The sequence below is a fragment of the Excalfactoria chinensis genome, chromosome 1, assembly GCF_039878825.1.
Source record: "Excalfactoria chinensis isolate bCotChi1 chromosome 1, bCotChi1.hap2, whole genome shotgun sequence".
In the NCBI taxonomy this organism is placed as follows: domain Eukaryota; kingdom Metazoa; phylum Chordata; class Aves; order Galliformes; family Phasianidae; genus Excalfactoria; species Excalfactoria chinensis.
Window position 1 is genome coordinate 13641431 of NC_092825.1, and position 24304 is coordinate 13665734.

Below are 24304 nucleotides of genomic sequence, written 5' to 3' on the forward strand. Positions count from 1 at the left end.
AAACAATCTCTAAACAGAGAAGAAAAAGGTGAGGATGTAGCCAGACCTGTTGCCTGCAGGAGCTCATTTGAGGGCCGGCTTGCTTCATGGCTCAGCAGGAGGTGGAACAGCAAGGTGCATCGGTGGGCAGGAGAAAACCAAGTGTGACAGAGGTACCTGTTGTGCTGAGTGCTGCAGAAGTGAGCTAGCAAGGTGCTCGGCTCTGTTTAGGGCCCCACACACCACGGCTGCGGTGCCAGCCCTTGCACTGTGCTCAGGAGGCAGCTTGCAGTTGTGTTGGGTGGAGCTGTTCTGTTGGGTTTGGCTGTGCCCAGGGCTGGGAGCAGCGCCCCACTCACCGCTGTGGAGATCCTTGCAAGCTCTTCGGGAGCTGCTGTGTGGAGCTGAGCTCCAGGTAGGCAGCACAGTTGCTTAGGAACTGTCAGAGGTGGGTGTGATTCAGCTGCGATTAACTGTACAGACATGGCAAGGTCAGGGAGTCAGCTTTTGCCTTGTCTGTGTAGTTCTGTGCGAGGATATGGCACCGTGTCCTGTATAACACAGTGCCAGCACTCCTTAAAGCAGGAGGAATGTAATTGCAGTGGTCACAGTGGTGATGCTGGCTTCCTGCTTTGCTCTGTATTTTTGAGCTAGCAATCTGCAGTTGTTTTATACCAAGCAGCTGACGTAGAATTCATTTGTTGCTGGTTGTTAAGTTCCCCAGAGGGTTCTGTTTTAATCTCGTGCTTCTTCCTTGGAGCTCTTTGCATTTGAATTCCACCACACAGTCCCTGTACAGAAGTAACTTACCCCCCAGCTGTCCTTTTGACCCTTCCTTGTGCATCCTGAGCACCTCCCATGGACAAGACCCAAGTGTGGTGTTCGGCTCACTGACAAGGTGCATTGAGAGCCATGGAGGCTTCTCCCATTGTCCATGTAACACCCGGTAGATAACAGGTGATGCTCCGAGTAATGATGCTGTGCACAGTCTGTTGCTGTCTGATGCCTGCAGTCAGACCTTGGAACTGCACGAGCATTGCTTACTGTGCAAAACTGGCACTCAGTTGGGTTTCCTTTCTGTGCAGGGACCTGGAAGGGAGGAGCATCACCTCTCACCCCAGATGCCTCTGTTGGGACTGACAGCACAGAGGCTGCCCAGGCTCCACAGGGTCAGAGCTGAAGCACGCAGCAACATTTCCAAGGCTCAAGCCGTGGCTGCTCTTGTGCCTACAGCTGCTTCACCAGCTTTGGTGGTTCAGTCTGGGGTCTCTGTGGTCATTAAATTACAAGCCTACCTTGGGTGGTAGTTTGCCTTCTGTGGGACAGAGCTGGAGGCAAATGCCTTCCCTTGGCAGGATTTCAGCAAAGTATCATTTTGTGACATATGTTTTAGAATCATGGAATGGCTGGGGTTAGAGCTGACCTTAAAGCTCATGCGGTTCCAAGCCCCCCGCTGTGTGCAGAGCTGCCTGCCTCCAGCTCAGGCTGCCCAGGGCTCCATCCAACCTGACGGTAAGTGCCTTCAGGAATGAGGCACCCACAGCTTCTGTGGGCAGCTGTGCCAGGGCCTCACTGCTGAGTAAATAATTTCTTCCTAACATTAACCTGAATCTCTCCTGTTCTATTTTAAAACCATTCCCCCACGTTCTGTCACTATCAGACCATGTAAAAAGCTGATTCCCCTCCTGCCTGTAAGCTCCCACAAATACTGGAAGGCTGCAGTGATGTCTTCCCATAGTCTTCTCCAAGCTGAACAAGGCCAGCTCCCTCAGCCTGTCTTCATTCTGCTGCTCCAGTCCTTTACCATCCTCACGGCCCTCCATGGAACTCAATGAGCGGCTGGAAGAGCCAAGGAGGCCGAGGCTTCGGGGTGGCCATTGGGAAGCCTCTACATGTCTGCCAGGAGCAGAGCCAGCCTGGTGCTCAGCCATCTCCCACCTGCTGTCACCTGTGAGAATGGTGCCCAGCCCACGTTGTGCTGAGCTCCTGAGGTGTAATGTTTCAGCTGGGAGTGCTGCAGAAGCTGGGGGTGGTGGGGACGAACAGATGCCTGTGACCGCTGAGATGCCAAGGTAAAGGAAAGCAGCAGGGCCCGCAGTCATGTAACCAGTGTGCAGTGCACAGCTCGGTGGCTCTCTGCCATGGCCGCGTGGGCAGGGCTGGAGCTGAGCGCGGTCACTGTGCCCCGTCAGCAGGCAGGGTGACCCAGGACCTGTCCTTGGCTACAGGGAAATACAGGCTGTACTGGTTTTATAGGTACGTTTGTTGACACTGCAGAGCAGGAATAGCCACCTTGGGATGGGTTCCCAGCGGGGCTGAGGACGGATTTGGACAGAAGAAAAAGCACCCGCCAATTCTGATAAAAAAACTGGTCCTCTGGAGGCAAGTCGTGGGAATTGGTGCCACGTTTTTGATGACTGACAGGAAGGCCAGAAAAGGTGACGAGGGGCTGTTAGTGCAGTTCTCTGATGGCAGACTGAGAGCAAAGTGCCGTCTTTTGCTGCTCACTCGCTGAGCCCTTCTGTGCTTGTTTGGGCCCAAAGCTGTTTGGCTGTTACAAAGCATTCCCGCTGCCCTGCCCCCCCCCAGCACTCTGCTACCTCTCCTGTCTGAAGAGGTTTCCACTACGTTGATTATTGGTCTTCCTTGCTCCAGGTAGGTTGGTGTGGTTATTAAGTGGCAGCAATGACAAATGGCCTTTGTCCATAAGGAAGCACTGGGATTCACAGAATCACCGGCCTCTACCTGTATGGCCATTGAGCACAACTCTCTGGCTGTGAGCATCCAACTGATTCCTTATTCACAGAGCAGCCCGTGAATATCAATATTCAAATCCATCTCTCTCCTATTTAGGGAGAAGGATGTGGCGTTGGGAGCACGTCAGCGGCCTTGTACAAGTCCGTGTAGTTGACACCAGTTGCCCTTTGTTTGCTGCTGCTCCATCACAGAAGGCCACCAGATGGGTCAGGCTCCAGCTGCCCTTGGTGAAGCCATGCTGGCTGTCTCAGATCACCTCCGCTTCTCCCACGTGTGGCTTCTGGGAGGATCTCAGTGATCAGCTTCCTGGCAGGACTGGGTATGAGGGACACCAGCCAGCATGACAGTTCAGATTAGAAGGAATGATGGGATATAAACTGGAGAGGGTGTCAGATCAGCCTGTGTAACCTGTTTACAGTACAATGAACCCTGGCTGCTTGTAAATAAGGTAAAGTTAACGTGTGGCAGAATCTGCTCTGTGTAATTTGCCAGAGCAAGCAACCAATAAGGATGTGATGAAGTCAACAACCCTGAGGCAGAAAATACCCAAATCAATACTGAAGTATTTGGCTCCCTCTGTGCAGTCTGCTGCCATAGGTGTACAGCTGAACATCCTTCAGCTGCGTGGCTCTGAGCAACACGGGGTAAATTAAATGTTGAGCTCAGGTGTGAAGCTGCCCAGCTGGGCTGGAAGTTGTTTCTCATGGGCAGAGGCTTTTCTTGAAGTTAAAGATTATCTTCAGTTTTCAGATGCTGGGTGTTATCCTGAGTAAGCAGGCAGCATCACATCCAATAGGGCTTGTGCTGTGCTGAGCGCATTGCAGCTGGGAGGGGAGGCCGGTCAGTAGTGGCCAGCTGAGCTGTGTTCCAGGCAACCTCCTGTCTTCTGTTGGCTGCTGTTGGCTCTGTGGGCCCTGTAACGCTCACCCCATAGGCCAGGTTCAGTCTGTGGGTTGTTCTTTCTCAGTGACCTTCTGACGGATCAATAGTGGCTGCAGGTGGCCAGCATTGCCTGTGGTCACCTCCTCCTGTGCACCAGGCTAAACAGGTCCTCTCAGGACAGTGCTTCTCCTCTGCAGGGCCACAAATACAAGAGTAGACAGAAGGGATCAAGTGCAACAAAAGCTCCTCCTTGAAAATGGAGCAATGAGCAAACACTGTCATTAACAAAGCACAGCTTTAATAAAAAGGTAGAAAGCTTACATCTCAAAATGACTCATAAATAAACGTAACTGCGTTACATAGCATCTCTTTTTATAATGTATTTGTTATAATATATATTTTCTGAGTTACAAAATCCATATAAATAGCAAATTATCTTCTGGGTGCAGAATACAAGAATGCATAAAAAACGGGGGTACAGATCTGAAAGGAAGCCTGAGTCCACACACCACAAGGGGCAGCAGACGGGACAGTGACACAGCTGGGCTCGGCAGCTGCTGGTGTCCACCTATAGAAGTTCTTTGAAGCCGGGAGCCTGCAGGGCGCTGCTGCCCCTTCTGCTCCAGACAATAAACTCAGGAGTGGTTCCGCGTTCTCCACACTGGGTTTAGGAGCACCCTATGGATTCTTTTGGTATCGCGACAAGAAAATGAGTTCTGTCTTCTGATGGATGGAATGGAGGCACTTCTCAATGCGGTGAAGGCTGTAAGAAGCAGCTTGGACCGATGGGCAGACAGCAATGGAGGTGTGGCAATAACTTCTGGTGGGAGTTTTGCACAGGAACTGATTGCAATGGAAGATGTCAATTGCTCATGGGAGAAGCAAAGGCTGTAACCTGCCCATTGCGCTGCTCCTCGTGAGAAGTCAGAACATCATCATATCATCATAGTATCATAGTATTGTGCGAGTTGGAAGGGACCTTAGAGATCATCGAGTCCAACTCCCGGGATTCGAGCCCTCTGTGTAGCAGAGCGGCACTTCTACCCCTTGCGCCACAGGGGGGATTCGAACCCGGGCCCTCCGGTGTTGCAAGCGGCAATTCTACCGCTGCGCCACCGGGGCACACATGCTCCTTAAGTTCAGTTATTTGTATAAAATATAATGTTTTCCTTTGTTTGGCTGAGGTCAAGAGCTCGGACGTGAATAAAACATGAGTCATCAGAGAGAACTCATGCTTACAGACTGCAATAAGCAAACAGAGCCTTCAGTTTTGCTTCTTGCTCTGGTGTCAACTCAATAGAGATACTGAAGTAAATCAGAGCTGTTTTCAGTCTCCTGGCTTATTTCCAATTTAAGAGGGCCTAAAAACCAGATGAACAAAGTTATCCTGAAGCCGAGTCGCAGCTGCTCTGTGCAGAACTTCACCAGTGAACAGACACGTGGTAATGCTTTGGGTTATGAAATTCTCAATGATCTTCTGTCCTTTCAAACATTCCAAATAACACCCTTCTTTCTTCTCAGTACACAACGACTTGGGAAGATTTCTTTCCTGGTTTGAGTTAAGGAGCCCAGCAACAAGAGGCTGTGAATATTGCACGGTGAGTTAGGATAGAAGTCTAGAAAAGAGAACGGCACTTGCAGGGGTTTTTCAGTCCAAAGTGAAGCTTTTCATTTTTTCAGCTAGTTCCTGTCTCACTTCTATGTGTTTCTTCAGGTTTTGCACTTCGTGGGGGAGGTTAATGTCCCACACTGACACACAGGATTGTAATTCTGGGGGGAAAAAAAGACAGTGGCAACAGAACAAATTACTGTGTGAACAGAAGTGGTCTTGCTTGTCTGCTTGTCTTTGAATTGCTCATTAATTGTCTGCCTGAGGTATAATATTTAGGACCTGGAAGCTAAGCTGTGTGATGCCTTCTGTGCACGGTAATTAAGTTACGGATCACAGCCATTTGTACTTGCACAATGGTTTGGATTCCAGCTCTTAAACTGTTTAAAAGCACTTCAAAACCATTTCTGGTGCTTGTGGGCCAGAAGGTGCTGACCTGAGCTGCGGCCAATGCTAATACTGAGGTGCCTGCATAAAGTTTCATCTTTGTTTCTGAGCAGATACACCCAGAAAGGCTCAAAAGCCATTCACTGAGAACTGAATTCAGAAGGTAGTGAAAACACTGAAATGGCCGCTTCTTCAGTCTTTAGTTTGAATGTTATTCTACTGCAGTCAGCTCGTCTATGCTTGCCACCGTTGAACCGTACACTGTCATTGCCACGTTATCAAGAGCGTCAGAAACGGGGACAGGAGAAAGCTGAAGAAGGGCATCAGTGCAAGCATCAGTTGTAACTGTTCTTAGGAAGAAAGCAAAACAAATCAAAGATGGAGATTTTATCTTCCTGTTCCATTACTCGCTATCCTAATTGTCAGGAAGCTCTTCCTGATGTGTGACCTAAATCTCCATTGCTGTAATAGAAATTGCTTAGCCTTTATCCTACCCACAGGGAATAATATGTTGAAGTATTATTCCCTTCCTCTTTATTTACATATTTGAAGCCTGTTATCATATCTCTTGGATGCTTTCCTTATATTAAGTAATTTATCTTCAGCATTTTCCCAGAGGCCGCATTTGTCTCCTCTGGACTATTCCTAATAGTTCAGACCATTCAGCAGTGTCCCAGATGGATGCACTCCTGCAGCAGAGGCCTTATCAGAGCTCAGCAGAGCACAGGAATTAGTTCCCATGTCTTAGAGAGGCCACTTTTCTATTGGCATAAGAAAGGTTTTTGTCCCTTCTGCAGGAACACGACACTATTGACTCATGTTCCACCTGTGATCAAAATAAACCTTATTTTCAGCACCGCTGCTTAAGCCGACCATTTCCTCCTGTTGGTACAGCTGATCCCTCCTAATTACGTTTGAGGTCTCACATCTGTCCTTACTGAACTGTATCCTATTCCTTCCAGACCATTTGTTCCATCTGTCAAGGTTGCTGTGAATTCCAGTGCTGTCCTCCACTGTGCTCATGGCTCCTCTGAGCTAAGCATTGTCTGCCAATCTGAACAGCAGACGTATTATTCCCTCATCCACATCGTTCCCCATAACACTGAGTATTCCTGGAGGCCCCTCTCGAAACCCGTTTGACACGTTCCCCAATTAGACACGGGCAATTATTCTCCAAATAGAGTTTTCTAGAAAATTATGTGCCCTCCAAAGAGTAGCTTCATCCGATCAATTCAGGCAGCCACTGTTTACATGGAGCCCAGAAACGCAACCGATGACAAAAAACGACTAGTAATTTTCATAAGAGTAGATCAAATGTTGATCACCAGTTCTCCAAACGCACCCCAGAGGGTGGCCAAGCAGCACAGTTTCTGTTTCACTAATAATACAAATTAATAAAGCGCAGTTCAGGTACCTTTGTGGTATTTGTCGTCTTCGGTGTCGCTCTTGTAGCAGTATCCCAGAACCAACACCACGTTCTTCAGGCTCCCTTTTGCAAAGAAATAAAAGGTCAGATTTTAATTTCAATGGGAAGTTTGTAATTGAAGGACAGAAAGAGGAGCTTACAAACGCTGCTAAGATGACAGAAACCACAGTTTTGCTTTGGGCCCTTTATTCACAGTCATCCACCGCGAGGAAAAAAAACATGAAAATAAACAATGCAGTTAATGTCTCTGTTTAATGTAGGGGTTGACCAGAGTTCAAAGCCTGGATCAGCTGTTCAGCCTGCTGAACAAGCCCAAGAAGAAAGCACCCTGCTATTGGCCGTGTGCAGAGGTAGCAGTCACAGAAAACAGACATCACAGTGAAGGCAGAGGCTGCAAACAACGTTCCAATGCTCAGCAGAAAGCGCCAGCAATCAGTTTGGTTGTAAACAAATGAAACAACCAGCTATGATACAAGCTCATGGAAAGTGTTCTGAACGAAGCAGAAATAGGGGATGGATCACAAGAAAGTACCTCTGGGATAATATGGAAAACAACCAGGGAGGCCGGAGTGGTTGAACTGCAGAGGGCTGATGGGAGCTTTGTGCATCTCCCGTGGCAAGAGGTTTCACAACAGGCCTTATTTGCACCCAGCTCTGCCCATACTTCATACTGAAGAGATGGGAATGTAAGTGCAAGGCTTCTTACTCAGCCTAGGGGCCTTGCTTACTATAGAGAAGTCTAAATTCTCACCTGCAAAATGAACTACAGATACTTACATATAAACTGTCCTCTAAAGATGACGTCTTGTGTGTCATATGTGAATTGTCAAGTGACAGAGTTAGAAAAAGGCACGTTCACTAATCCACGCGTAAACTAAAGACAAAATTGATATCTCAACATCTGACAATCCTTTTTTTATGAAAATAGTTACATTGCCATTATGTGTTTTAACGTTAAAAAGAAGAAGGGTTCAGCAGCCATGGCGCCATTTCCAGGGCTTCTGTGCATACAACGGTGGAACCAAAGTCTTTGAATGTAGGAGAAAAGCCCGGCCTTTATAAATAATTGTTGGGAGAAAATGATCAAAAGGAAAAAAAGTACACATCAAACGGCATGAATCAGCCCCTTGCCATCCTTGAATTGTGTGCAAATGCAACCAATCCATTTCTCATGAAGTATTAAGTTCTCTCTATAAAATGTTGATTAAAAATGCCGTGTAGTCTGGAAGCCAAGCATATGAGACTCAAGGCTCAAGTCACACCATATTACTTTATAGGATATAATCTTCCTATCAATGAGAACAACGCGAGGCAGAAAGCTTATTTTTATAGTAACTATTCTATCTATCTGTACAAAACACTAAAAATAAGAGTCCCTTTACAGCACTAATACTGTAGCTATCAGGATTAGGACTCATAATGCTGTGTTAATGGATCTGGACTCGGAAGCTGGCACACTTACAGCTGAGGACTGAACAGAACATGAACTTGCTGTCCCAGGCAAAAGCAAGCCAGAGGAAGATGGAGGTTTTTGATTCATACAACAGCGTCAGCACTATGAGCTCGCTGCTCCACAGCAGCCTGATGAGGTGATGGGAACAGTACATATGTATCGACCTGAGTCCAAGCCTGGGACACTTCCAGCTTTACTGCTATCCGCCTGTGACTCAAGCCTGAAAAAGGCACCTGAATGACATTGAACAAGGGTAAGTGCTGGGTGCTGCACCGAGCTCGTAACTACCCCATGTGGTGGTACAGGTTCAGGGAAGAGTGGCTGGAAAGCTGTCCAGCAGAACAGGACCTGGAGATGCTGGCTGGCAGCTGGCTGAAGGACAGCCACCAGTGTGCCCTGCTGGCCAAGAAGACCAATAGTGCCCTGGCCTGCATCAGAAGCAGCGTGGCAGCAGGACCGGGTGTATCCTTGTATGTGGCACTGGTGAAACCATACCTTGAGTGCTGGGTTTGGTTCTGTGCCCCTCACTACAGGAGGACATCGAGTTGTTCAAGCGTGTGCAGAGAAGAGCAATGAAGCTGGTGAAGGAACTAGAACACAGGTGTCATGAGGAGGGACTGAAGGAATTGGGGATGGTTAGTCTGGAGAAAAGGAGGCTGAGAACTCATGGCACTCTACAACCACCTGGAAGGAAGTTGCAGTTCTTGAGTGACAAGTGATAGGATGTGAGGAAAAGGTGACAAGGTGCACCAGAGGAGGTTCAGATGGGGCAGTGGGAAGAATTTCTTCATGGAGAGGTAAATCAAGCATTGGAATGGGCTGCTGGAGGTGAGGGAGTCCCCATCCACAGCAGAATATGAGAGACATGGATATGGCAATAGGGGACACGGTTTGGTAGGTCAGGTTGACAGCTGGACTTGATGATCTTAGAGGTCTTTTCTAACCTAAGTGACTCTGTGACTCTTGAATAAGTATTGTAGAAAAAAAGCAGGAAATTAACAATTAAGGAAAAATAATTAAAATGCAATGAGCTTCACCAGGAGAGAAACCAAAAGCATAAAACTTAAGATGGAGAATCAACACAGACAGACAGAGATTAAGACAATGCCTATAAGACAGAGGACAATGAGAGCTATGACAAAGCATGGCACAAAGGATACGGTGAGTGTGAGTGTGTTCACGTGCTGATCAGTGATAAGCCAGAGGAGAGCTGTTACTTTCTGTGGGCACGGCTATGGCAGCCTGTTGGTATTCAGCTAACACGGGTCTGTCTGACACTGAGTAAAGATGACAGCAGTAGAATAGCATGAATGAACAGAACACGGAAAATGCTCATCTGTTCCTGGAACACCACATCAGACAGAAGCCAGTGATCCTAATCTTGTCCCCAATTTCAAAGTGCTTGTCATTTGATGGCTCTACTTACCTAGCTGAGCTGTTAGCATGACTCGAATAGAGTCACAGAAGTTATCTATAACCCGTACAGGGCGACGTGTTGATAAATCAAGTAGCAGGATATGTCCTCCTCCTGTCCCTACCCACAGCGCAGTATTTTTCTGCAGGCAAATTGTCTTCACTCTTCCAGAATAAGCAACTTTATGTTTTGATTCTTTGTTCAGTTTTTCCACTTCATCCCTAAAAGCGTGGAGAGAATTTGTATTAAATTGTGGTGGCATCCATCCCATAGCTGCCAGAACGTCTCCCTCAGTGCCAGCCTTTTAAATGATCATTCATCAAGACAACTGCAAGTATCCCACGCTGAATTAATTTAAACAATCTGAGATGAAAACTACTGGACTTCTAAGAGCCAGCCAGCATGCTGGAAAAGATCTTTAAATAGGAGGCAGATACACTTCTCTGTTTTCCCTCAGCTTGCGGGAGGAGAAGGAGCACACCTAGAGCTCCTCCTAGCCGCCACCATAAAAATCAAATGGACGTAGAACACTAAGGAAGAGGAACAATTTAAATGCAAATGTAAATTGCTGTCACTGCTACTAAAACTCTGATGTACAGAGAGGACATTTTTTATTAGGGGATGTAAGCAGTGAAACTGAGCACAAGGCATGATTATCTTACCCGATCAGCTAAGGACAGCAAAAGACTTTCTTCTTTAATAGAGTTAAATTAATCTTTTTGAAATCACAGCTTGTGAAATATAAAAGAGAAATGAGATTCCATATGATTTTCTGGGCCAGAAGAGAGGAAAGAAATCCTCCCAATGATCTGGGCAAGCCCCTTATCTCCAGAAACATGAGGTATATGTATCCAGCACATCGTATTGATACACTGGAGAAGGCAACCTTCAGTCAGCTTTCCGTGCAACAGGCCATCAGTTGGAAATAAAGTACTTACTTCAGAAAATGGGCACAGTCAATTAGTTCAGAAAGTTTTTCCGTCTTCTTGTCCCAGATTTCCACAAAATGGCTATTTTTCTTTGCCAAGTAGATGGATTTATCTACTGCTATGGAAATAATGTTTGCATCACTGTAAGCGTTATGACAGAACCTAGACGAGAAAAGAACTCCAGTCAGAATCACAGAAAACATCCAGCAGAAAAAAAAACAAACATGAATATAATCAAGTTGTCTGTAACTCAGGGCCCACAAGACCATAAAGGTCACTTACCAAGGATGACTCAGCCCAAAAAGCAGCAATGAGATTGAGATCACTTTGCTCTGCTCATCTCAGTGCACCCAACTGCCTTTTGGTCTGCTTTAATCTACATATGAATTTGGCTCTAATGCCAGATCTACACATCAAACGATTGCTAGCCCTGTAATTAATCAGTTATCTTATTCCACTGCCTCTTCAATTTAACTTGAAGAGCAGCTCCAAATCACAGACACCTGACAACAGACTCAGCAACACCGCTGCTTTCCCTGATGTTACTTGTTCCTGACAATTTCATTTTCTAAGCTGCACACAGTTTTGCTCCTACAAAGCTTGAAGAATCCCTCTGACATGCTTTTCATCTTGCCACTGAACTGAATTCTACCAAAGTTTTAGTTTCTTCCTTTATATTAACATGTTATTTTCCAAAGCAAATTCGTTTCCTAGAATAATTCTCTCTATTAGTATAAAATCAAACACTGTATTACGAGCTCAGGAAAAAGGCCCATAACTTCAGAGCAGGATTTACCCAGATCAGAATTGCAGTTCCAAAAACTACCTGAGCAGAGAGAGGTCAGCAGTCACACATGATTTACCTACACAGGGCAAAGACAGGCACATGTACCACACCAACACATAAGGAGAAATGCTGCTTAAAATACGTGAGTGTAGCTCTGAGTAAAGCAACCAAAGCTTCCACAAATGCCATCCAGGGAGAAAAGTGTTCATTAGCATGTATACAGTTTGTAAATATATACTGACATCATAAATCTTTTATGCAGCAACAACGCATTTGCCTTGTTTAAAAGCAGCAGTGAATATGCATAACTCAGTGATGTTGTTTTAATGCACGCTGTATTTCGTTGATATTATGGAAGGAAAATAATGGGAAGAAGAATTTAAAAACCCCAAACAGATCCAGAACCAGACATCATAACAAAGTACCACCATAAATCTTGGACACAAACAAGAAAAGAGCCAAGTGACGTTACATAAAGAAACTTACAGTTGGCTTGACTTTGTTTCAATCAGCTTTTGGACAGAGAAATCACTAGATAAAGCGATGAGTTTTGTTCCACAGCCTCCCCAGATTGTATTTTTTTCAGATAAATACGTGGATTCACTTAAGCACATCAGTGGTGTGCTAATATTTCCTATAGTTAGTATCTTCAGAGGTGTTGCACCCTTACACTGCGGGAAGAAATATACTCTCCATTAGGAACAAGGAGCACACAGACACACAAAGTAGGGACTGTTAAAGCGGTGCCACACAACCCACAGAATATTCACAGCTAGATCTCCAGAAACATTCTCTCTGCAGAATGGCAGGGATCTTTATGAATGCCCAAAGAATACAGCCTGTGTGAATAGAAATAAGACAGAGCTGGGACTCATGACTTCCATAACTGCTGGCCCAGTCCAAGAAAGCCACATTGATATCCTGGAGAAAATCCAGACCAGGCCATATTCTAGATCTGCAGTGCACTGCAGCTCCATAACTGCCCTAGGTTGCCTACGGGCAGGAGCCAACCCTCAGGAACCAGCCGACAGGAATGGCTACTGGCATCTCCTTATCTGTGAACACAACTTTGACCTCTAGGGAATCTATACAATCCTGTCTCCTTGAAGTATCTGTTATACAGAGGGAAATTGTTGTGTAGATTGAAAAGAAAAAAAGGAACTAGAAGAGCAATAACTAAAGGAGATGGTCTCGATTAGAATATTGTCAATAGTAACTGTTAATGCCACTCTCCAGTCAGGCCTATCAAAGTCACACAGTTGTAGAACTGTTAAGTCCTAAAACAACCAATAATTTTCCTCTCTTAGCTACTGGTTAAAACATTTATTATTTATGTGCAGCTCCCTCAGACCGTACAGAAAAAGGATTTTTAATTTTACAGAAGCGATTTAAAAATAGGCTGCATGAAATAAAGCCACTATCAGTAACTGCTCTACATATTGCTGGCAGCATTTTTAGAACAGACTAGAAAGAATAAAACTACCTTAACTGCTCTGTCTTCAAACACTGCCAGTGTGCCATCAGCTGTGCCCACCAGAAAGAAATTCTTCTGTTTGCTGAAATAAAAGAAAACAAAATAAAACAATGAATGCACAAATCAGGTAAGGCAAAATTAAATCAGTAACCGCTGGTGCTTCAGAGTTTCACTGAACCCTGTCAGCAAACTACCACCACCTGTGATCAGGAACGTAGTTTCCAGTTACGCTGGGTTCAAAAGTAAGTGAAAACATGGACAAAATAGGCAGCTGTTTGAACAAAACCATTTCATGAATGTACCGCTGTCACTTTCTGAACATCTCTGTTCAGCGGCACTTCTGAAACATAACACAAGATGTTTAAAAGCCACACATACCTTTGCTTTGAAAGTGAATTGCAGTATAAACACGTGACAGAATCGGACATCTTCTGCAGACGATGCCGTCTTGTTTCATCTTCTGTGTTCACTGCCCACAGAGAACCAGAATGGGTTCCTGCTACAATCCAGTTTTCTTTCTCAGTAGGAAGGGTCACCAACGCCAAACTTAAGATTTTACTATCTGCAATATCCTGAGTCAGGAAAAAAACAACAAAACACTCAACAACCCGGTTATGTTTTCAATGCAGGTAAACAGTATTAAATTGCCGGTAACAAAAATAAAGTACAATCTTCCTGGGCACTGGATCTAACCATGAAGGTGTTCTCCATGACAGCTAATTCTTGATTAGCAGAACACGTCTTCAGCTGTACCATCTATCTTCAGAGTGCTGGGAAGGCTGCCTCAAATGGTACGCTGGAAAATCTCCAAGATGAACACTGAAAAAAATACTTTATCTATCTCCTTGTTCTATAATTCCTGTATTATGAAGGTCTCAAAAGCCATCAGAGCATTAAGCAAACAGAGCTACACAATATTGGTTCATTTTAACTGCTAACACTAAAGCTACAGGTCTAACTTTTCTTTCCATTTTAGTAATAGAAAAATAAGGCATACAATTTATACCAATTCTACTAATCCAAATGTATCACAGTCAACAGATGGCAGATACTTTATGGAAATTCAATTTAAAAAGCTTAGATGATGAGTCATACTCAGTTCTGGAAGATGAAGAGAAACATATGGATATCACAGCTCATCAAGCCTGAGTAAAACTTTCCTATTGGCACAAGACTGGGATGAACAAAAAGCAAATCAAGAGAGCTGAAGGTTATCACCTGAAGTATCAGAAGGAGGAAGAGAGGAATTGTTAAGAGACAAGCTGGATTGTTAGGGGACATGGAGACACAAAGGGTTGTACATCTATTACTTCTTGTCTCAGCCTCTATGCTAAAAACAGCTTCCATAGAATCATAGAATGGCTTGGGTTGGAAGGGACCCCGAGGATCATCACGTTCCAACCCCCATTTCAGTGTAAGAAAGAAACACGGTGTTGGAAAGATAGAATTAGTCAAAAGTCCAAACAGGATGGCAGGGAGAGAGGATAAGAGAGTGTTTCTGTTACATTTCATGGATGCAAGAATGATTCATTTATAAGAAATCTTTGTTCTTGCCAAGATTTCTCACAGCTGAACCGTCCAGAAGCAATATCCTACTGTTCAAATACAGTTAACTCTTCTGAAACGCCCAGCGAGGTTATAATAAAGGACAACTTTCACACATACCTCACAAGTATGTCCATCTGTATTTAGGTTAACAAATGAAAGCTGTGCTCTTTCTGTGTTCCCATTGCCTATCCAGACTCCCGCCTTCTTGCAGCTTTGATTGGCAGCTACCATGCACTCTGCTGTGGAAGTGCTGGGTATTGAAACATACCTCATCAAACAGATAAGCTCTGCAGAATTCAAAATCTCATACACCTACAAAGAAAGCCACAGCATGCACACGGTAATAACAAGGGCTTGTACAGGGATAAATAAATAACAAGGAACGATAACAATGTTTTATGGAATACAGACATAACATCTCAGCAAGTCTGCCGATTTATATACTGTTACTAACAAGCAATGTTCAATGAGCAACTTTACCTTCATTTTCTTATTTTTAAAGGAGATCAGTGGGATTAAGGCATGTTACAGAATTTCCCATCAAAGAGCAACATGATGTGTGATAACAGACGGTCGATTTCAGACCCACATCACTGTTCCTCCTCTCATACGCATGGAACAGTGTAAAGAATCTGTGCTGATATTATACAACAAAGTCCTTTTTTCATAACTCTGGTAAAAAATGCAAAGTAATCTGAGCTCTGTTTCACTATCATCACTACAGAGCAAAACAAGGAGAAACAGAAGGCTGCAATAAATGGTTGGTAGATTTGAATGGAACAGTTTATCCTGGGTAATAAAGGCAGGCAGTATTGCATGGTTGTTTTCTTTCCAGAGAAGGAGAACAACAGAATCACAGAATTGTAGGGGTTGGAAGGGACCTCTAGAGATCATCGAGTCCAACCCCCCAGCCAAAGCAGGCTCCCTACACCATGTCACACAGGTAGGCGTCCAGGCGGGTCTTGAATATCTCCAACATTAAAAACATCGTGCCTCTTACTGACAAAAACCTGCTATTTCTTTTTAGAATGCACAGAAACCTTCATGGTATCATCTATCACAGACATACTGATAAACACACTAAGTAATACCTGGGAAGATGTTGGTCGTTCCTGAGGGTTTTCCTTCAAACATTTTTTAATTAAGAGTTCAACTTTAGGCCAGGGGGCACATCCATATTCTTTGACAGGATCTTAAATGAAAAATAAGATGATTTCTTAGCCAGCCTCTTACAGCAGAACTGCAACTTCTGAATAACTTTCTCCTTATTTTAAGAACTCGTTTAACTTCTTGCCAAACTGCTCCAAGTAATACCACGCTCTGAGGCAAAATGTCAGAATGAACAGCTTGGAACTGCTCATCTGCTATCACAGAAAAATGAGAGTCACGGAGTTAGAGTCTTTTTCATTAAAAGCAGTTAAAGTAAATGGATTCGGTCCCTTTTCATAAGGATTGTGTGAGTTATGTTATGATTCATGCTGACCACTCCAGGGCATGTCATTTCTGTCTGTAGTCTTTTCAATTCCTACTGTCTTTTTTTCCCCCAGATTTATTCTCCTGTGTTTGCTAATGCAGATGAACTTTCGATAAACTGCTTAGCAGTTCAGATAAGCAACTCCAAATAGCATTTGTGATGTAAGGAAATTCAAATCCCCACTCAGCGCTTTGATTGTGTATCTTATCACTATAGGCACTGACCACTGTAGGAACAAATCACTCATGAGTAACAGTGCTTGTATTGCTTTTCTTTTTGACTCATCAACATGTACAGCAGATACTCCAGTCCTCCATTAAGCATGAATAAGGAATGAATGAATAAAACCCGCAAATGAAAATATTCTGCTCAGCAAACAGTGGGCTCTGTTTTACTTGTGAACTCAGACAGTCCTTTCTGTGGTGGAAATACATAAATGATAACCACGTATACAGATGGAGCTGTGTTATCTCCAGAAATTAATACTTCTGATCGTTATTACGAACTGGACTGTTCTCTTTACAGAGTAGAAAATGTATGAACTCTGTCTCTCAAATGGAAAAGATGTATCAGATCAACTGCCTTTTCTTAGATGGAGTTTTCAGCCTTAAAGAACATTTCACATCCTCTATTGCAGGGCAATAAATGAGAACACCATGAGTTATACTGTTCAGCTGAATACATCACATCCACCCTGCTTAGCCTTTCTTCAGCAACCAACAACCACATATTGCAATGCATATGGTGTTTGAAGAATGTTACATAGGAAGGCAGAGACTTCCAATGCTTGACACATTAAAGGGGATTACTATTTAAAACCTTTAGAGGTGATGGATGCTCTTTGAGGGATTTATGTCTTTTTGAAGATTGTGAGATAAGCAGCGCCTCGATAATGGATGTTTTAATGTAATGTATCATGATCAAAGAAGAGGAGTGGATTTATCTTAACACATTACATGATATGCATAAACAAATTAGTAGGTAAGGGTCAGGTCCAGACATGGTTTCAGAAGATACCTCTAGCAATGCTCATTTAAGTCAGGTCAGGACAAAATTGCAAGTGTGGAAAATCTCTATTTCTTAATAAAATGAACCAGTTTGTTGCCTTGGAATTACAACCAACATACGTTGAATAGATGCCTGTTTCTCACTGCGTGAGACTGTGTGGAATGAGAAGTTTCTAAAAAGTGTTTTTTTTAGGCACTTCACCATCAAATACAATGTAAACCAAGAAGTGTTACTTTAGAGGAGGCAGAGCAAATGGCCCGCTTTCATTCCAGATCTGGTAGAAACAAGACATACCTGGCAACTTTCCTTGTATTGCTAACTCATCAAATTCGTTTGGAAACTTCACACCTTCCATTATTCTACCTCCTCCTGTTAAAATGTCATAGAGAAGCAAACCAAATGAATACACATCAGCTTGCTGATTGTAAATAACATTTCCTCTGGCAACCTCTGGTGCTCGAAATCCTGCAAATAAATAATACATTAATAGTTATGATTCATACCAAGTTGAAGTCACCTTTATTCTTGTAAGAGTAAATGCTTACTGATGAAAAGATCAGAGGAAGTAAACCCAAAATGTCACACTATTTCTGGGCTGGAATAGTTTGCATGTGGCAGACTACCCAAAGTATCAGTAATCAATGTAAAGGAAGCAGATGGTTCATTAATTACAGACCTCCTGCACCAATACATATAAAATAATTAATCTATAATGAAAATTAAAATGAAAGACAAGTCTGCAGTCTTTTTGAAGACCTAATGCTGAATAGTTGAAGCCGTATGTCATAAACAATTTAAAGGACCTAAAGGAACCATTCAGAGATCTTCAAGTGTTTAGTGGTTTAGAATCAATGCTAAATAATCCTCTCTCATGTGAGAGAACAGTGCAGGTATTCACTGTCTTAAATAAATAAAAACAGACCTATCTATGCATTAGTGAAAATTAAAACAACAAACACTCTTAGAAGTATAATTGCGATATCTCAAAATCTACACTAAAACAAGACTAAAGCAAGACTTCTGCCTTCTGACTCCTTCCAAAGGAGTCTATGATTCTGTCATTCTTAATTCTTCTAAAAGGGGTTAAAGCACAAAAACAGTATAAATCTGGTACCACAATGTGTCATATGACCATGACTACATTTGGGGATTTCAACTACAGTGTAGATAGGAGGTACTTCTTACAAACTTAAACAAAACTGTATTAACCATATCTTTGAATCGATGTAAACCAAAGCATTTTTCCAGACCTGGTGTGCCTTCAGAGGTTTTTATTCCCATCCGGCAACAATACTGGGCAATGCCATAGTCAGCTATTTTTGCAATGACAGCAGCATTGGGATATAGGGTAAAGAGTAAGACGTTGTGAGGCTTTAGATCACGGTAAATGATCATTGCTGAATGCAGGTACCTGTTAAAGAAAATTGTATTTATTAGAAGCATTCATAATTCAGGGATACATGTACACACAAACATTAAACGTATCATCCCCACAACAATAAATTGCAGTAAATTTTAAGTATCACCAACATGACCCTGCCTTACTAAATAGTAACTTCAGAATTGTTCTGATATAGTAATTACTGCCACACAAACACTGCGGAATTTTAGTGCCAAGTCTTATCTGCAGTGTCAGTGGCTATTTGACAGCAACCTCACAAGTTGAACTTTCCACGCAAATTTTGCAGATTTTCTGGTTTCACGGTCACGCTTCCATAACTTCTGAGGACATTCATGGACTTACAGAAAAGTAAAAATGTACTGAATTAAATTTCTGTGATACTTTAATACAGAATCCATGGCCACACGGCAAATTCCAATCAACGTTTTTGCCATATCTCTACTTCTATGAGCACCACTTGTTACCAGAAAGAAACAACCAAACCCACAACCAAAAATCAGGTAAAAAATGTTGCGCTTTATATCTGATAATCAATCAGAAAAATACAAGTATTTGTCTGCCCAAGAAATGTCCTGCTGAAGATATAAGAAAAGATTAGCTTTTCATTTTCAGTATGTCTAAACTGCACTTGTATCCCATTTTTACAGCAGTACAGAAGTCACATTTACCTTAAGCCATCGGCTACATGTAGAGCTATCCTGTGTTGAAGTGTTCGAGTTAAGTTTGCTTTGTCTTGTTGAAGCAAACGATCAAGAGATCCTTTAAGGGCTAATTCCATCACCAGCATTCGGGGACGGACAGCAGCAGCCAGCAAAGACACTAAGCTGGGATGATGGAGGTGACAAAGCACTGCAAGCTCCTGAAAATCGTAAAATCAGATGAAATACTGTGGGCAGCACAGATCTGAAATGTTTTGAAATAGTCTGGCACGGGACTTGAGTATTTTAAGTCATTTACCAGGGTTGGTATTCCACAAGCAGCACTACAGCAAACAAAGCATCATTTCTTACTTGTCTCAGGAGCCTGAGGGAAGTATGCTTATTGAAAATCTTGACAGCAACTTCTTCTCCACCATAGGAAGCACGGTACACTGATCCAAACCCACCATCACCTTTTCAAAGACAACATTAAAAGGAACATTAAAAACAAAATCTTACCCGTCATTTCTCAAAAATAGCTGAAAGGGTCCCATTTTAAAATGTGTGGATCATCCACCGCTAAACATCGCAATCAATAATCCAAACATACTAAAAACAGTGTCCTAGTATAAAAGCTAATGGGAAATTCAGAACTGAATAGCCTGAAATTCTGTGTACCTTAAAAAATACATTTCCACTGAGGAGAAATCTCTAAGTTGTCTTTCATATGTTGCAGAACTGATTTCATCAGGTTTATCAGTGTAAGAAAAGACCTACAAAATAATGCTTACCCAAGAGAAATTCAGGAGCTTTGTCAAATTCCAGCTCATCAGTGTTCAACATAATGTTTCTAGGCAAGTCAGCCAGGATCAGATCAGGAGCAATCTGAGCGATGGGAATGGTATGTCTTGGCTGCTCTGGGTTTATTAAGAGGTCTCCTAAGAAAAACAAAACAGAACTGTACAAAGGCATGGTCAGCATCAAAAGGCACTGAAAGATGCACAGATCTCCAGAAATGTACACGATGAATATACCTATATATATGCGTGGCCATGCATGTATGTGTGCATGTAGATACACATTTAACAGAACACCAACTGTCCCATTCAATTTCTACAGTGTCTTACATGTTTAAATATTTTCAAGGTTCTGTATCTGTACTAAATAAATGTGAAAGCAACTGTTGCCATGTCACAACACCCAATTAACCCAGAGGTGTGTTTCCTATCTACAAAAAGAAAGGATTCTGTTAACACGTGAATACCGCCTTTCAAGTTACTGCTGTACATGATCCCAAAAGATCAAGTAACAGGTTTACTATGTGCTAGATTCAATTACATGAATGAAATTGCATTATTAGTGTCATGACAGAAATACTCTTCACTGTTGCCATTCATACGCTACTATACTGAGCAGCTGCAATCTATCCCATATTGTACAGTTACACAGACATCTCTAAATAAAGAAAAAAAATTAAATAAAGAAAAAATAGACTAAATAAAGAATAAATAAAATAAATAAATAAAAAATGGACTAAATAAAGAAAAAAAAATGAGTAAGTTGATTTTTGCTTTACATTTTGAATTATTTCCTATGGAAACAATGACACTTTTAAACAACACGAAGCACCCAGACATTATAAAGCAGATGCCTGGGATACAAAATGTATCTACGTACTTCAAATGTCATAAACATATATATACCTTCTTCAGCTTTTTTAAGTAAGTCATCAAGCAGTATTTTTTGGTGTTCTTCACCGTCCTCAAAACTGTACAGAGCCCATTTCTTCAACAGTGTTTCCCCTTCACCGCATACATCTATATCCAGCAAACCTGGAAACCATTCTTCCATAAGAGAATCAATGTGATCCACAACTTGTCCCAAAAGGATGCAACCTTCAACAAACCAAAACGGAAATTACAGCCTCTATCTGCCAAACTTACAATTACGAAGCTAAACATTGCATTCCAGAAGGCAAAAGCACAACAAACCAAAAAGCCAAGCTGCAATCCAACTCGAGCACAAATCAGTCTCAAGAATAATTAACCTTTTCTGCAAGAAGGTGCTGTGATTTTCAAAAAACTGTCTGGGTTGTTGTCAAATACGGCCGATTCCACCAGACAATAAGCTTCAGGAGACCAATTCAAGTAGATGCCTTGTCTCCAATACATTCTGTTAGGACGAAGAGCTCGTGCTAGAAAACATAAAACGTGATTAAAAACCTGAGTGTGCACTTGTGCCAAATTAAACAAAATGGAGGCTACAACTTTGCAGTCAGAACAGCCCCGCAAATGCCGAGTATGTGTCAGCTGGCCATCAGCTCTACAAGGCTAAGCTACAAGCTAAATATTTAACGAGATGGTAAACAATGCAGGGTTTACACGAATGCCTGAGTACATTCAGCTTTAAATATAGATTATCTCAGGCCATGTGTGAAAAAACATCAGTGATTTAAGTTGTTCCTCTGTCACACACATATGGTATAGCAAGATGCAACTGGAATTCTATACTCAGGTGATGGTTCTAAGTAGCATTTTTAGATGCATATTTTTGCACACTTTCCTCATCACCAGTTTTCACAAATCACATATAAAAAATCAAAGACGAATGAAATTGCGAAGTTCGGGAGCTAAATCTCAAGTCAATACACTGAAATAGTAGAGAAAAATTACAAAAAAATCACCACTTCTGACCAATGCAGAGCTTTGGACATTCACATAGAGGGAATAGGTTAACCCATCTTTCTGTGAAGAAAACTTATCCTTTCCTATCTTCCTTGTGGAATCAAATGACAATATTGCACACATATGAAGAGTTAATCTATTTCTAGCACTCAGAGGAGAGAAATGGGCTTCTTAAACCTTCACTTTGTTTTGCTCATCACTATGGAGATCTCATGCAGTAATTGCTCCTGGATACTTCTCATTTACAAAAATTACCACTGCCATTTTTCTTACATTTCTTAGTGGCCCAGAAAATAACTAAATCAAAATAGAACTGTGGGATTAGAGCTTTAAAATGTACGTGTTCATGTTTGGAGGAAATATGCTTGCTATTGCATTTGAAGCAAAAGATTTGTACCTCTTCCTGACAGCATATAAGGTGATATTTCAAGTAACCTGTTGATCAGCCTGGACCAAAATCCCATAGGAAAGTATGGCATCTCATAAAGTCTGATGATAATTTCTGAATTTTCACAGTGAGGAAGCTCTATAACAGGTCTGTGATCAGACAAACTGAAAGAACAAAAATATTGTACCTTGTTTAATGATGTACTTCATCCAAACTTACTGATGGCATACATTACTTATGATGTAAAATGCATTCATTAGTGAATGAATAATACAAGGAATCCAGCCGCAGACAGTGTATTTGCTTATTCTGCTTGTTTGTGATAAAGTAAATTTCTGCTATAATCCAAACTCATAACAAGCTCACAAAAAATTTCTTCATTAAGAAAAATAAGCACTACTCAACACATCAGGGAAATTGGTACCTGAGGCAGAAAAACCATTACCTGCTTCAGACAGCAAAAAGACCACATTCAGAACATCTTTTTGGTTGCATTTAATCACCGTGCTGTTTCGGAGAGATACCTCTGGATACCTCCACAGGTTCTGACTTCACGCAAATAAGTCATAAGAATTCATAGTTTCAATTTACCTTGCAATAAATATCTGTAATGTCAGCAGACCATGATGCGAGGCTAAATTATAATCTTCCTGGTGTGGAGCACGATGACTATTAAAGAAGTACTTTCCTCACAAAGCATTTTATTATTCAAAGATGAAAGCTTTATCTGCTACAGGATCAGTTTAACATGCCTCTGAAAGCACTTAGTCAATAATAAGTACGTAATATGCTTTCAAATGCCAAATTGCTCTGTTGATGAGTTAAGCTAGCAAGCCCGATGGGAGGTTTTTATTTTGATCACACTCTATGGCACATTTGTGGGTCTTTGCTTACCTGCTTGGGATTAGTAGTTGGTCCTCTCCTAATGGCAAAGCAATCTGAAACTTCTCCAGAAGTTTGAAGTATTGTGACATGTAAACCTTAGGAAACTTACTCTTCTTTAACAGGAATTTTTCCACATCTGAGCGCTTTACAATTCCCTTGGGATACTTAGAAAAGCCTTCTACTTTCACAGTCAAAATCTTTCAAAAAAAGGAAAACAATCTGAGGTGTACAGTCATTGTTAGATCGTATTTTCCTTACTAATGTTGTCCCTGAAATATCATAGTATCATAGTATCATAGTATCGTGCGAGTTGGAAGGGACCTTAGAGATCATCGAGTCCAACCCCCGGGATTCGAACCCTCTGTGTAGCAGCGCGGCAGTTCTACCACTTGCGCCACTGGGGGGATTCGAACCCGGGCCCCCGGAGTTGCAAGCGGCAGTTCTTCCACCATGCGCCACAAATATCTGGTAGTCTATTATTTGTGGGGAAAATTAGACTCCATGTCATAGTGAAACCAATGACTTCCATAACGTTAACCAGCAAGGAGACAACAGTGACAAAATTTAACCTGTCCAAGCCATTAATATGCTCCCGTTTTTTAGTAACTCTCACTATTTCATATTATATGAAACATATTTGATAAGCTAATTTATGGAAGTGTAGTCCGAAAGGTACATACGCATAGTGATCTTTCATATCAGCACCTCACACAAGCAGAGCAGTGCAGATTACACCATGTCCCCAGTCTTCTCTCCCTCTTAATCCCAACAGCTTTTAGGTTCAAACTTATATTTTTGTATTCCATTTCATTCGTTGAACGAAAGGTAAAGTTTTAGAGGTCAGGTTATGTGAATATTTATCAAAAAGTGGTGTTTCTAAATCAAGGTATCAGGTACGAATTCACTTAAGCAGACAGTCCATTACTTTTCTATCCTAATACATGATTCTGTATCATTCGCTTTCCTACATCACCAGTACAAGCATACAGTGACCATTCCTCACCCATTATCACTACTTTAATACAGAGTTTCTGCTTTTTCCTTCACCTATTGCAATATTCTGTGGGATTATTGTGCATGGTTTTTTTACTCTATGGGTATTGCTGTGCCTGGTGCCACTTAAATGATGTTCCACATTACATAAGAAATGGAAAAACTGAGACAGGCAGCTGTCTAGAAT

General features: G+C 42.2%; 1 protein-coding gene across 4 annotated transcripts in view; it reads right to left on the reverse strand.

The window, feature by feature from the left end:
• Window positions 1-3957: 3957 nt before the first annotated feature.
• LRRK2 (leucine rich repeat kinase 2) overlaps window positions 3958-24304 on the reverse strand; it is a 64657-nt gene continuing 44310 nt past the window's right edge. For all 4 annotated transcript variants that reach the window (XM_072326633.1, XM_072326632.1, XM_072326631.1 and 1 more), the window contains 18 exons: window positions 23134-23321; window positions 22249-22403; window positions 21215-21361; window positions 20871-21062; window positions 19959-20105; window positions 19540-19640; window positions 19198-19388; window positions 18378-18538; window positions 17422-17592; window positions 15737-15837; window positions 14763-14957; window positions 13476-13669; window positions 13107-13179; window positions 12110-12294; window positions 10846-10998; window positions 9920-10128; window positions 7029-7103; window positions 3958-5388 (listed from right to left, as the gene is read on the reverse strand). In XM_072326633.1, coding sequence (XP_072182734.1) covers window positions 5267-5388; window positions 7029-7103; window positions 9920-10128; window positions 10846-10998; window positions 12110-12294; window positions 13107-13179; window positions 13476-13669; window positions 14763-14957; window positions 15737-15837; window positions 17422-17592; window positions 18378-18538; window positions 19198-19388; window positions 19540-19640; window positions 19959-20105; window positions 20871-21062; window positions 21215-21361; window positions 22249-22403; window positions 23134-23321 — 2760 coding nt within the window. In that variant the 3' untranslated portion in view covers window positions 3958-5266. The remainder of the gene's footprint in view (window positions 5389-7028; window positions 7104-9919; window positions 10129-10845; window positions 10999-12109; window positions 12295-13106; window positions 13180-13475; window positions 13670-14762; window positions 14958-15736; window positions 15838-17421; window positions 17593-18377; window positions 18539-19197; window positions 19389-19539; window positions 19641-19958; window positions 20106-20870; window positions 21063-21214; window positions 21362-22248; window positions 22404-23133; window positions 23322-24304) is intronic.